Here is a 14,274-nt window from a genome sequence, read left to right on the forward strand (position 1 = left end):
TTCGGTGGGCTATTGAGATGAGCCTGTGGATTTGGCAGATAGTTCGGACACAAAAGAAATGATTCCGTTACACCCATTTACACAAAGAATTTTAATCAATTTTAAATTGCCACCAACATCGCCTCAATCCAAAGGCGCATGTCCATGTCTATGTATAAAACAGAATGCAATGTAAAGAAATCCTCTGTCACACAAAATGGTAGCTACAATTCGACTCGGATTTATTTACTGTATGTCACAGGTTTGGAGTTTATTTGCAAGTAACGAACAAAATAAATTATTACACATTAAATAAACTTTCTTCTTTTTTATGAACATCCAATCCATATAATCCTGCTTCCATTATCATGCCACAATGGACAGTGTGTCATGTTTAACTTTTACTGTTATGTTGTTCTTCGTAAATCTTTTCGTACCTAATTTGGCGTGTTTTAAACGAAGATTGAGAAACTTTGTTACTCTGCATGATAAATTGTCGCGTGTTTCGGCTTTCATTGCCAAATGTTCGCAAACTAGAATTAACACCATCTTAAGCCCATTACACATTGAAGTAAATACATTTTTAACATATACCTATGTAAATCGTATCTAGTGCAAACCGTTTTTTATATTTCGCAGCACAATGGATGTGCATGATTTTTCCCGAAACCGCATTCAGGATACTTGACCCACAAGTGAGCAATAGCGTGATTATACCCTGTTTGAGAGGGGACTGTAGCCAAAGTTATTTTAATATTTTCGTGAATCAATTGAAAACCCTCATTGTTATGAACAGTGATGCATCCATTGCTGTTTTGTACCGATAACTGAAATTGTAATTTTTTGTTTTTCTCTAACAAAATTTCTTCGAACATCAAATTCACTGTCTCCAGAGATGGATTGCATCTATTAAATGCTAATTTGCTAATTTCTTTATATGCATCATTAAGCCGCAAATTGAGTTTTACTACAACATCACCGTAGGTCGGTAGTAGGTACACGCCTATCCCATGCAATGATACTGATTTAAGTGATGTGAGCTGCAATGAAAATGTAGTACCATTCTGGGGTGTCTGCGTAGATACATTTAAAACATGATTCAAAACCATTAGTTTATGCGAAAAGAATTTGCGCTTTGTCTCATTTATAAGGTTACTCAATTTCTTTTTGTCAGTTTCGCTACACGGCCTTCCTGTAAGTGCAGAAATCAGATGCTCATCTGTGCAATTGATTTGTTGTAAGCTAGCAATCTTAACCTTTCTTTCGTTTTCAATACCGGCTACCTCATATTGTTTGAAGTAGTAAAGCGGATTGCATTGAATGTATGGTAAGCATAATGCATCCACGGACTCAAATTTGTAGTAATGATTTTCCTGGAAAATATGCCAAGCTGAATCCTGTTCGAATATCTGATCAGTTAAAAATTTTATCAGTGGCTTGTAATACTCCTTTGGCAAAAGGTACATTCTCGTATAGTCATAAATATCTCGAATGTTTTCATCATTGATTTCCACCTTAGCTCCGTAAACTATATGCATCATCGTTAGAAATATTTCTGGATCCTCATCCTTCAGTTCGATCTCGTCGAGTTTTGCTTCAACAAAATTCCCATAAAACAATCTGTAAAAATATTCTGACACCGTCACCAAAGGCATCTTGTGTGCGTAGATTCGTTGCTTTTCTGGCCCTACAATGAATGTTACATCCGACAGCAGCTTGTTGTTTACCATCCTCGTATTGCGCAAGCTTAAAGAATCGTCCGTGTGGTATTCCAGATCGTACTTTACTTCCTCCTCTTGACTTTTGATACGTTGTTCTTCCTCTGCCATGATTACACTACAATTCAATAGAAAACAGCATGAGTAAGCACCCCTCCAAATTACATACTTTAACTAGGATTGTATTTAACACTGTTGTACACCTTAATGTGCGCATAGTACTTTAAATGACGCATCACTATTTCCTTAGGCATGATCTGGACAATCGTAGTAAATAGTTAAACAACTATGCTTGTAATCAGACAATTTTGTGAATAGATGTAATATTCATGTTACCTTTTAAAATCTGCTTGAGTCAAGTTATTGTATGTACAGCACTAGGTGATCTTAAGTTTAAAAACGCACAGCGCACGACCGACTTGCTTTTGCGTTGTTGGAATGATACAATTTGTTCACTTTGGAAAATTTTTGCGCAAAAAATTGGTCTTGGTTCAGAACGAGAATGGAATGATCTGTTGGGCATATGTAGGACATATGGCCTGAGTAGCCGGTCCACAAAAAAATAGAGGTAGTGGTATCAGTCCATAACCACGGAGTAACAAGGGAAGGCCCAGGAAGCTGGATCCCTAGGTGGTACCGTGGCAGTACCTCGACGAAGAAGAAGAAGATGAAGAAGATGATCTGTTGGCAGCGAATGACAGAATTGTTCATTCTTTCCCGCTTTATCGAACATTTTTATCTCCCTTTGACATTTCGTATTTATGTCAAATTTCTTGGTAGAATGACAGCTTTTATCATTCCCTCTCGCTTTCTTCGTGACAATTGCTGATTTGTTATGTTTACAAACATTCCATTCAGTTCATTTTAAATGTTGTGCGAATTTTAGTAATTTTGTGGATGGATTGCAATTCTTATCAATTTGTATTACTACGGGGGAACGTTAGTGAAAAATAAAATCTACAATTATCTTCCATTACATGTTATTTTATGAACATGGCGGTCGAATCGTGCGTGAAGTGGACAAACTTTCAGGAGCACATGATGTGTGCTATGCATGAAATCTTGGAATCTCACCAGTACACCGACTGCCGGTTGGTCGTACCCGAAGGAGAATTGTATGCAAATCGAGCAATACTCTGCATGGCTTCAAGATTCTTCGAGGCAATCTTCGATGGTGCTATGAACTTGTCTGCTATAGAGACGGATCGTCTCACGGTTCTCATTCCAGATCTGAAGCTTGCGTGTTTACGATCTGTTTTACAATTCATCTACACCGGAGAAATTTACCTACTCCCGCACGACGTAGCACCCTTTGTAGAAGCTTGCAGTTTCCTACAGATACAAGGAGTCCCGTATAGCGAAGATCGGATCGTAGGGATTAGGGATTTCGGAACATTCATCAGTTCAGTTCAGGAAGGGTCGATTGTTAACAATGAAGGTTATGAAACTTCTGCGTATCTTTCAAGCGATTGTAAACGAGAAAACGTACAAAACGCATCCGTTCTATTCTTCGGTCAGGAAGCGTGCTTATGCGAGCAGTCGAATGATGGCAATTCTGCATTGGATTGTGAGATGGAAAATGAAAACAGTAATGCAGCGGTTCAGCAGCTGTTAGGAGATGGAATAGAAGGATTGCAGTGTCCAGTAGCTAACTCTGCAAATGGTATTCCAAGGATGGATGTAGAAAAACACCAAAGTTCAACAATTTACTCATCAAATGATCGCTTGGACGAGGATTTGAAACTGGAACGAGAAGAACATATGGACTCCTCCAGCTATGACACTCGTCTTACTGCGGCCATCGATGCAATATTAAAGCGTGGCATTAGTTATCGTGTTGCATCGAAACAGCACAACATTTCTAAGACCGTGCTGTGGCGAAGAACGATGAAAATGGCACGATTCGTCCGACCGACTTCACCGAAACTAGCCAAACAGCGAAGGGAGGCTATCGATGCGCTTAAATCCGGTGAAAAGTTAGTCCATGTAAGCCAGCGTTTCGAGGTTCCACTGTCGACGCTTCATCGGGACAAGATACGGCTGTACCAGAAGGGTATACTGCCGAGCAAGGTGATATTGAAACAGCGTGATAAGGGTGAATCTTTCCAGCAACGGTTGACGGAGGCGGTGGCGGAATGCATTGCAGGACGCATGTCTCTTTCGGAAGCAGCACGAGTGTACGAGTTACCGAAAACCTCTATATGGAGAAAGGTACGATCGTCACGGGCGAACAGTAGCAGCACAGTTGTAACAGAAGTAGAAAGAAACCTAACGAAACGTGATCACGGTGTTCAGAATTTGAAACATTGCGCTGAAACGGTTGAAGAAGATGCTGAACCCATGGTAGGAGACTTATTGAGCGCTACATTGCACATTAGCTCAGAATACATGTCCGACCCGGGTATGGATGTTTCTGCTAGCGGACTAACTCAGGATTCAATCCTGTAGCTGCGCGATCGCCACGCACAAACTGATGCTTTACAATAAACTGTAACACTATACAATTAAGCAACTATATAATTTTCTTCTCATCCTGTACGATATTAAGATCTTTCGCAAACATTTACAACAGCGTCCGGTTATATTTCAGCCTAAGAACGAGCAACACTTTCACTCTCTCACTTCGACAGCATCCCAATGTCGTGTCAAATGTGGTTTTTAGCACCGTGTTAATTTACTACTTTTCCGTCGGTTTTGTTGCAACCTCTTCCGTGGCAGGATTAGCATGGCGGAAATTTGGAAACTGTTCCCACGGTGCAGAGAGATCAAACTTACGGAACTCCTGCGCCAGCTCGAGCGGTTCGCACACAACACGTTTCTTCTCATCGTCGTACCGCAGCTCGACATAACCGCTCAGCGGAAAATCACGACGCTGCGGATGGCCCTCGAAACCATAATCGGTCAGAATGCGACGAAGATCCGGATGATTTGCAAAGAACACACCGTACATGTCCCATATTTCCCGCTCGTACCAGTTGGCCGCCTTAAACACTTCGTTGCATGAATCGATCGGCGTCAGCTCGTCGGCATAGGTCTTTACGCGGATGCGCGAGTTGTAACGTAGGGATAGAATGTTGTAGATAATTTCAAACCGATACGGACGGGATGGCACATCCATGCCGGCAATATCGACCAGATTTGCAAACTGTGCATTGTGATGATCCTTTAGGAACTGCAGCACGGGAACAACACCTTCCGGGGCGATCAGCACCTCCAGCTCGTCGCCCGACGTAAGCTGCACCTTTTGGACGTACTTTGGCATGCATTCTGCGACGTACTTGCCGAACTCGGACAGCTCCGAACGGGCAGCGGCATCCGGCTTGCGGACAGTAGCTAAAACGCGACCCAGAATGTGTTAAATATAGCTTTTTAATATATCATCAACAAAGGCTACTAACGTCTGGCTTCTGCCGCCGGTTCAGTGGATTTATAGCGCATCATAATAGCCGGAGCAGCACGGGAAATACCTGCAAGCAAGATGTGTTTCAATATTCGCAGCACCATCAAAACAAACACTCAGGTGAGCATGGCGAATGCTTTTTGCTTTGCCGTCCTTACCGCTGCTACGCACGCCGCTTTTAGCGAACGTTGTTGCAAAAGAGCGCAAGATGGAGGCCATCTTTTACGGGAACTTTGCTGGAAGCAGGGTTTAACAGTCCAATCCGATATCGGGCCCCGTTCCACGGAGAAAAGTTGTTCTTCCGATTGCTTCCGTTTTATGTAATTCGATTTTGTCACCTATTCGGTACCTATTGACGTTTTCCGCAATGATTTTGACAGTACTTACGCACTGTGAACCTTTTGAGGAGGATTAGGTCAAAAAAGCGTTACTATATTTGTTGTTTAGATTTGTTTTCATTGTTGTGTAGTGATTACGACGTATTCAAATTTTGTACAATAGCTAATTGCTAAATTACTGATAATGTTTACACGAAATCTCGGACAATTAATTTCCCAGGCGGGCAAACACACGGATGTGATTCAATCCGCTCCATCTCAATCGGATCGGAACGTTATTGGCCAAAGTGCAAAGAATCCACCCGTTCGTCCACCACTATCGAAACAGAGCTGCTCACTGTGCACGACGTTGTCGGTGGGATTTCGGTTGAAAAAAATGGTTTTTGCAGTGGAAAAAAGGTTCTAATGTGCGTTCAAGTAGTTAAAATCGGTATGGGAAATGTGCTGCAGCCGTTTTAAAATAAAGTCATCGAATTGCAATCCACATCAATAGGTGCAATCAGTGCAACGATGCTGTATCACACGACTGCTCCGACGGGCTGGTGTGTTACCATCGGTAGGTGGTGAAAATAATGAAAGAACATTTTTTCACACGCGCGTTCGATAGTGTGCGCGCTTGTGTGCGTGCGTGTGCAGATTCATCCGCAGCGTTCATCGGGAGACAGATCTGGTGCGTGCAGACTGCCAACAGGACGAAAAAACAGTGTTTGCTGGGATGAAACAAAAACTCATCCGCTGGCAGAACGAGCGGGATAGAGAAGGATAAGATGATGCGCGGGAGGAAATGGAATAGTGCGAGAGCGAGAAGCGATTACAACAAAGGTTGTTACTCTGCCGTAGTAAAGGTGCCCGGTTGCAGCAAGGACGAATTTTTATTCAGTTCCAACGATTGTAAAGGATCATTTTCCCAAAAGTCAACACAGGCGCTCGCTGCAGGATCAACAAATTCATTCGTTTCGAAGTGTATTTGTGTGTGTGTTGTGTCAAGTACGCACAGTCGTCGCTGCATCATCATTGTGGGGTCCGTCTTGTGGCCGTGGTTCGTCCGTTTTGTTCACTGTAGTAAATTTTATCATCTGCCAGGGAGAGGTGGTGTTCGGATTAGCAGTGTTGGGTGTAGTGTTTTCCACATTTTCATTTCCCATTTCAACACAACGACAAAACTTTGGCTATTTGGATGCAATTTTCTTGTTTATTTATTTATTTATGTGTGCAATGGCGAATGAAACGCAATGGTGCTGAATGTAGTACGGTGGGAAAGGACGCGGTTGTGTTTACTTTATGGTTAGTTTTTGGATGGACAACAAGCAAAAAAATGTTAGTCAGAATTCAAATGAAAATTGAAAATTCAAAATAATCGGTTGAGCTATTATTCCTAGTTTTGCTAAAACAATGCTAATTTCTATACATAAAATCTGTAAGTGGAATATAATAACCCTTCATTTAGGGTATTATAATTGATTGTGCAAAGGCGTACAAAGGATATGTTGTGTTAGCGAAGCAAAAATAACGAAGCTTCCTGTATCACCTGAAGAACGCGCGTGTGCATCTCGTTGCGCGCGTGTGTGTGTGTGTGCATGTGTGCCAGTGTGTGAGGTTAAACCCTTTCCATTCAACCCGGTTTATGTTTGTAATCGACTGATAGAAAGAGAGAACAAGTAAAATCGAGTTTAGTGACTTTCTTTTTCTTTTTCTGTATCCTCGTGTAAAAGCTAACAACAACGCACGCATTTAAAAATTGTTTATCATACAATAATTAGTTTGAAGTTTTGTAATTGCAATATTTTCATTTTCTTGTATCGATTGTAGTGCTGCTGTGAATTAAACATCCTTTCTATAGGCAAGGTAAAACGAGACGGTGTCCGGTACACCACATTTAGTGATGAAAAGTCGTAATGAAGCTGTGTAGCGGCGGGTGTGAGTGTTTTGACGAAAAAATACAACCATCTAGCGTAGCAACGAATCATCTTTGTGCGGATGACAAGAAGAAAACAACTAACATACTAGTGGTTTGATTTGATTTCGGCATGGCCGTGTAAACGCGGTACCCCAACAGAAACGTAAGCAGTGCGTACGTGTGTGAGCCCTTTTTCCTCGATTAGTGTGTTAGTGCGCGTGCGTGCGTGAGTGCGTACCGTGTGCTCGCGCGCGTTCCGAGTGTGTTGTGTTCGGTGCTGCTGCGCCGTGCGTGTGTGGCGCCATTCCGACGTGGTTGCGTGGTGTGTGTATGTGTGTGTGTGTGTGTGTGGTTTTGCGGTTTTTTTTTCTCTCTCTCGGGTGGTTAAACGAAAGATAACACACCACAGCCAAGGAGAGAGAAGGTATGCGCGCGCGTTTTCCTGCTGATGCTGCCGTACAGTGCTTTGTGAGTTTTGGCGTTACTTTATCGTAAAGCCGCTGATTGTGTTTGTGGTGAGATTGTGCGTGTGTATGTGTGTGCACACACATGTGCTTTAAAAAGGGTAGTGCGTGAATGCACCTTTTCGGTGCGGTACAACGTTCAGCTGGAAAAAAATGGAAGTTTAACCGTACATTGGAAGAATAGTGAAAGAAAACAAATCATTGTTACACAAATACGTTGTATTACCAGCGGGAGCAGTAACTTTCATGCTCATCCTTTGATTTGGAAGAAATCAGTAGCAAGGATATGGTTGGGCGAATATAGGGTGTATGCCGAATGATTGAAAACCCGTCTCAAAAACCGGGACAAGCTGAATATTCATCTTTCCCGCGGCCAAATTTCACCGCACGCATGAGGACTTAAAGAAAACAACAACAAAAGGTGAGAAAACAATGTACCAATTATGCGTTAGATGAGAGATTGGGGCAGTTATTCAGAATTAAGAAACAAACAAGCTATGTTTGTTTGACACCTACGTTGACCGTTTTATGATGAGGCGGTAATATGGGTGCAGTAGTATTGTGCTTAGCACAGATAACGAACCGATCGAAGTAAGTGACAACAAGCATTGATATGTCAATGATTAGTTTTTGGGTAAAGTAACCTTGTTTAAATAAAACAAATTTGTTTAACAAACAAAAGACTACGATCCTGCTAGGTAGTAGGTAGTTAATTATTTTGCTAAAGTTAGATTTTTTTTAAATTCCCTTAGGCCCGGGTCTATGAAAATGTTGCGGCAACATTTGTTCCTAAATCGTATGGACGAAATGTCAAATTCTTGCTGCGGGAACAGTTTTGTTGCAAAAGAAACAAATTGAATTGTTTCATCTTCGAATGTTGCCGCAACAAATCTAAATACCTTGGTATTGCGTTGGCTCACCTCAGTATTGTATTTGCACGTTGAAGATCCTTCTTCGAGCCACCAAAATCACCTAAAGTGGATAATGCACTTCCTATTTCGACAAATTTCTTTCAATATAATTATTTATCTCCCGAAAATTTCATTAGAAAAATTTCAAACAAATGTCATCTGCCGTTTTGACATAAAAATGTGCCTTGTTGCATGTTGCATTTATGATATTCATAGACCATCTCATTTTGTTGCCATTGAACAAACGTTGCCGCAACATTATCATAGACCCGGGCCTTAATAATCACTATAGCTGCTAAACACTAGAATTAGCATTTTAAAAAAAGGCCATCTGTCAATTTTTGACATAAGAGATGTTTCATTTATGATATTTTTAATAACCACTTCAGTTTATTGATATTGAACAAATGTTGCTAAAACATATTCAGCCTGGCACTATTTATAAACTTCTTCCAGTTTTATAAATTTTCAGTGTTTTTAGAATTTTTGGGACAATTTCTACGTGCATTAATGCATGCATAACTTTTACATACATATCTATTCTGCAGTATGAACTTATGCAAAATAATAATTCAGCTCATCGAAATTGTCCATTAAGTTGTCATCAATAAAATGCCCTCTATACGTAACGACAGAGTTAAAAAGGCTTTTGCGGGCTGAATTGTCCTGTGTCATTCTAACGACATGACCACCCCACTAGTGATGGGAAAATTGCAAAAAAATAGGAACAGAACGGAACTGGGTTCTTTTTGAAAAGGAACGCAACGGAACTGGGTTCTTTTTGAAAAGGAACGCAACGGAACTGGGTTCTTTTTGCAAAGGAACGGAACGAAACTGGTAGGTTAATTGGTTTCTGGTTCTGGTAGGTCCTAATAGCAGATGAGAATGAATTGATAAGGGGGGAGGGGGGGCTCGAGGGTTGGGGGGAGAGTAGGCAGATGAAATCGAATTAATGGCGTAATTGGAACGGAACTGTACACCTCTAACCTCTATCCTAGTTCTGTAAACCTACCAGGTTCATAATTCAGAACCTTCAGAAAATTTTGAACCTAAATCCGATCGTTCATTTTAAGGAACGGAATGAACCTGCCAGGTTCATTCCGGAGCGCACATCACTACACCCCACTAAAGGCTGGCGTGTGTTATTCATTACTTAACAGTATGGAAACACAACTTGTAGAACGTAAACTGATAATGTTTTTTTTGAAGAACTAGAGAGTGATTTCTGTGACTCGGTGGTGAAGATGATAGAGGCGCCGGTCTCTACATGACAGGACCGGGGATCAAACTCCGGTATCCCGTATGCAGAACTGACTATCCTGCTATGGGTAAATAAAGTCCAGAAAAGCCAGCAATGGCAGACCAAGATCTCTTTAGGCTGTAGTGCCTCAAAAGAAGAAGATAAATAGACGGATAAAAAAAGTCTAGGACTATCTTCTAAATCCTGACACTCCTGTAAATGCTGCTTAGATGACCAAGCGAATGATGGAAAACCTCAGGTTGAACTTTAATGATGCAAAAACTAACATAATGTTGGCACACCAGCGCCACTGTTATCAAATCCTAGATTCCTGTTAGCCGCATCTGTGCGGAAGCTGCTCAGAAGGGTTTTTTGATCCCCCCTGTGTGGAAGGACAATGAAAAGTGGCACCTTCATTCATAAGTCACCGTCTTACAACAAATTGCCAGGCTCTAGTGGGTTGGTTTTGAAATAATACCGGAATGAGACCGAAAAGGTTTTTTTAGGCCTTCCACTAGGACAAACGTAGCGTCTCTGTATTCCTTGAAATTGAAATGAATTGATGGCTTTGATGTGTTTGGCCAGTAATCATCAATTTGACTTTAATTTGATCACTCATTGCTAGGCTATGGTTTAAGAATTGTACACTATGAGCAATTGGAAAAGGTTGGATTAAGAAATAACTTGTAAAAGGTCAGGGTTTTTTGTAGTAAAAGAACCATGAATTGTGTGAATAAATAAATTATTGATTGGTGATTTCGGAAACAAACTTGTTGGTTAGGATAAAAGATATTGTACGCGTGTATATAGTAGAGGATCTACAGATGAAAAAGGATAAAACGAGTAACAGAAAATCTTGGATTGTCAAAGATCTTTGATACTGATTGTCACTATAGGCACAAAGATCATCTTCAGCATAGATGTCAAATGGACGATCTCCAATAGGAAACTTAATAAAGGACTTAAGAATGTGTAGAATGACTTTGAAGAGAGACTGCTACAATCGCCTTTGTAATAAGATCAATAGATTTCCGATAAGTTCAAATGGGCTGGTCATGTCATGAGAGTGTCGTCGAACAACCAATCTGTCATTAGCGCACTGAGTCCATTTAACATTTTTTATTTAAGTGCAAAACTTATATGGCCATCGAACACCTAGCGAGAACCAAAGGAAGTGTTTGGGAAAAAAAGGTTAATTACCGTAAATTAGTGCAACTTCGTGACCGTGGCAAAAGACATTTAGTCGATATTGGTTGCTAAATGGTAGTGAAGGAAGGGCCAGATTCTAACGGATCTCTCGGTGACTGTCTCTGTGACTACCTGTTGTATTGGTATTTTTAATACAATCAGCCTTGTTTGCCTGCCTGCCTGTTTATCGTCTGAAGGTTGGGTTGTGTGCAGTCGTTGATGTCCATCTCTATTAGTACATGTTGTTGGCTGTGGATGAGAGTTAAGTAATTGAGCTTTTATTTTTTTTCTCTCCAATTTTTATTCTAATCACTCTCAGAAAGAGTGTTTCTAACCTCCGTTAAGTATAGTGTAACGACTATAAACTTATTCTGTTCGAAGAACTATATAAGAACATTTTTTAATTTAATTTTTTATATTAAAAGTTTTGATTTTATTAAAAACTATAAATGTCAATGTCAATGTAATCAATACGGCCAGGCCGTTCTACCTTAATATAATTAAAAAAAACTATAAATGTTAATATTTTTAATATTTGATTAAAATTATTTACTGTTTTATAATGTTTTTGCCGACGAATTATACACGTTATGTTTAACTCGAAATTGAATCCCATGCGTGTGACATTATACCGATAGTATTTGTTGCATCGTACAATGTTGCCATAACGAGATCAAACCGCAAATTTAACCGTTCACTAAATGGCATCGATGCAAATTATTCCCCTGCGGGCTGAATTGCCCGTTTGTCCCCCCAAAAAAACTGGCCCCTCATTTTTGCAGACATGTTGATGCCGGTTTTTGTTATCATTCAGCTTACCAGGGTGCACCCGTGTGTAGGCATGTTGATTAATAACATAACAGAAGAAAAAAAAAAAACACCGCCAACGGTTGATATATGAAGGGAAGCATATTTTGTAAACGGTACGCAGAAGGATCAATTTATGTGTTGGTGTGCCCTTCGTTTCGATTGTATGGCAAAAGTTTGTTAAAAAAAGTTTGCTGCTAAACAAGAACCGACCACTATGGCTGTTGGTGGAGAAGTTCTGTCTGGGACACAACACACTTTATATATTGCTTGCATGCGTCTGTCAACTTTCTTAGCACCAGCATGCAGCATTCGGAGCAGACGGCTGATAGCGTCATTGATGGTTTTATATGTACGATGCTGCTCTACACATCGGGAGGCTTGTGATCATGTTGTGATCTTTTGCGTCACACCAGACCGGTCGGTAGAAGATAACAGCAAACGGAACCAGTTCTGATAGTAGTGTCGTACGTTTCGGTATCTCGCGAATTATGTTAATGTGTAAAAGTATGATGGTGGCAAATTAATTCACGAATTAAATATCCAGCAGAAATGGATCGACAAACCGCTATTTTTTTTTAAATTGTTTTACGTCACTGTCAACGATTATTTGTTGGTGGTAGTGCAGAGTTCGTGCGATCATATGTGACGGTTGAGATGGCAAAAATGTATTACAATTTATGTTTGTATATTTTTTAACATGTTTTAATATTTTTTTAAGAGTATGTTATTGCTGGTCTTGTGTTCTTTTTCATCACGTTTTCTTTAATTATCTTATCAAAAGAAATATTATCACAAGATGGTTTTTCTATTTCTTGATACGACCATGCCGTTCTTAAGAAGCAAAAAAAAGGTTATTCTATAGGAATAATGTACAGATTGTTGACTAAGAAAATGTGTTTCTAACAAATGTCACACAAAACCTTTGCTTTCATATTTAAAAAAAGTTTTTTATGCATTTTCTAATGCTACAAACAAATATTTATGTATGTACCAATTAAATTACTTTCAAGCTATTTTATATAAGTAATGTTTTATATAAGAAAATTTAATCTTTCCATTCTTTATACAAACTAGGTATTGCTCAACATCCGCCAAACTTTCCGCAATTGACCTCACTCTCACTATCGAAGCGCGAGATTGTAGACAGTTATTTCGTTGCAATAAACCAGTTTTATTGAATTCTTTTTTGTTTTTGTATGTTGTCACAAGTTGTGAACTGACCAGGCGATGACTCACCGGCAGGGAGATTTCTTTTACTTTGCTTTAAGATGTCGCCATCATACGGTCTATCTTAACCGATATTTTGTGAAACTGGGAAGAATTTCATATTTCGTATCCGGATTGTTTGTGGTTTTTTTTGATAACGATTCTATTCAGAACATTTCTATTTTTCAAAAGATTTTTAAATTTTTCTATTTGCGTTGCGTTCTATTAAATGCGTTCTATTTTATGAACAAACATAAATCTCTAGTTAAAAATTAGCATAAGTTTAATGCCAAAAAACATGAAAATATATGAGTTTTTGAACATGCAAATAAGTATTCAATCCATTAATTTGAAGTGAAAACGATGTGTTGAACGATTTTTTAGAATTCTCCGGAATACATTTTTCGCGCACACCCGGGATGATAGATGAATCATTAGAGATGAAGGAAATTTATTTGAAATTATTATTTAAAAAAAATTTTACAAACCAATTGAAAACGCTCTTTTTTGTTGTGAATAAAGAACTGCCAGGCCTACATTGCTTATCACAATTGAAGATTTAAACTAGGAAACAATTCAGTTCGGCTGGAAGACATTTCCTTCTCCTAAAACCTTGAAAGATTGCCATATCCTTGGTCTTCTCAACCGGTGGTAACATATTTTCATTAATAACTTTAGACTCTGGTCGAAGATTCCGTATAGATACCATATTCCTTCTCATGAAATTTGATTAAAAATTATTTACATATTTTATACATTTTGTTTAACACACACCATGTAACAGGAAGCGCATACTGAAGTTTATACAATTTGTTATTTTTATTTAAAAAGAATGTTACATAAATCTTATCGTCTATGATAGAAACAAAAATGAAACAAAATTGGCCGTTTAGAAGTCTGTTACATTGTAATGATGTTTTTTGGTTTTATTAATATAATTTACACTGTATAATTTAAAATATTCCAGTTATTTTAAGGACGTTTTATAAATAAATAAAACTTGAACATTTATAATAACAAAACATGAGTTTAAGATACCCCAGGCCGTTCTACAAGAATTAAAAAAAAAAACATGAGTTTAACATGCCATTTCCTAGGCATTCCTTCAATGAGAGAAGAAAAA

At 39.3% G+C, this 14,274-nt stretch overlaps 4 protein-coding genes across 9 annotated transcripts in view; 2 read left to right on the forward strand and 2 right to left on the reverse strand.

Annotated features, from left to right (window-relative positions):
• Positions 1-204: 204 nt before the first annotated feature.
• LOC125771988 (BTB/POZ domain-containing protein 6-like) lies at positions 205-2,355 on the reverse strand. The gene is made up of 2 exons (XM_049443251.1): positions 2,034-2,355; positions 205-1,815 (listed from the first exon to the last, which is right to left on the reverse strand). Exon 2 carries the CDS (start codon positions 1,806-1,808, stop codon positions 606-608), a length of 1,203 nt encoding a protein of 400 aa, XP_049299208.1. The 5' UTR covers positions 1,809-1,815; positions 2,034-2,355; the 3' UTR covers positions 205-605.
• Positions 2,356-2,481: 126 nt separating this feature from the next.
• Positions 2,482-4,201, forward strand: LOC125771977 (uncharacterized). The gene has a single exon (XM_049443219.1). The coding sequence runs from the start codon at positions 2,685-2,687 to the stop codon at positions 4,143-4,145; it is 1,461 nt and encodes a 486-aa protein (XP_049299176.1). The 5' UTR covers positions 2,482-2,684; the 3' UTR covers positions 4,146-4,201.
• A 54-nt stretch (positions 4,202-4,255) lies between these two features.
• On the reverse strand, positions 4,256-5,462 carry LOC125772006 (NADH dehydrogenase [ubiquinone] iron-sulfur protein 3, mitochondrial). Its single transcript, XM_049443280.1, has 3 exons — positions 5,256-5,462; positions 5,096-5,164; positions 4,256-5,030 (listed from the first exon to the last, which is right to left on the reverse strand). The coding sequence occupies exons 1-3, from the start codon at positions 5,314-5,316 to the stop codon at positions 4,375-4,377; spliced, it is 786 nt and encodes a 261-aa protein (XP_049299237.1). The 5' UTR covers positions 5,317-5,462; the 3' UTR covers positions 4,256-4,374.
• A 261-nt stretch (positions 5,463-5,723) lies between these two features.
• LOC125771948 (longitudinals lacking protein, isoforms A/B/D/L) overlaps positions 5,724-14,274 on the forward strand; it is a 52,814-nt gene continuing 44,263 nt past the window's right edge. Inside the window, exons 1-2 of one of the 6 annotated variants that reach the window (XM_049443164.1) lie at positions 5,724-5,991; positions 7,245-8,217. The gene's annotated coding sequence lies outside the window, so the exon portion shown is untranslated. The other 5 variants (XM_049443158.1, XM_049443159.1, XM_049443160.1 and 2 more) reach the window with 5 other exon arrangements.

The sequence above is a fragment of the Anopheles funestus genome, chromosome 3RL (genome assembly GCF_943734845.2).
Source record: "Anopheles funestus chromosome 3RL, idAnoFuneDA-416_04, whole genome shotgun sequence".
NCBI classification, from domain to species: domain Eukaryota; kingdom Metazoa; phylum Arthropoda; class Insecta; order Diptera; family Culicidae; genus Anopheles; species Anopheles funestus.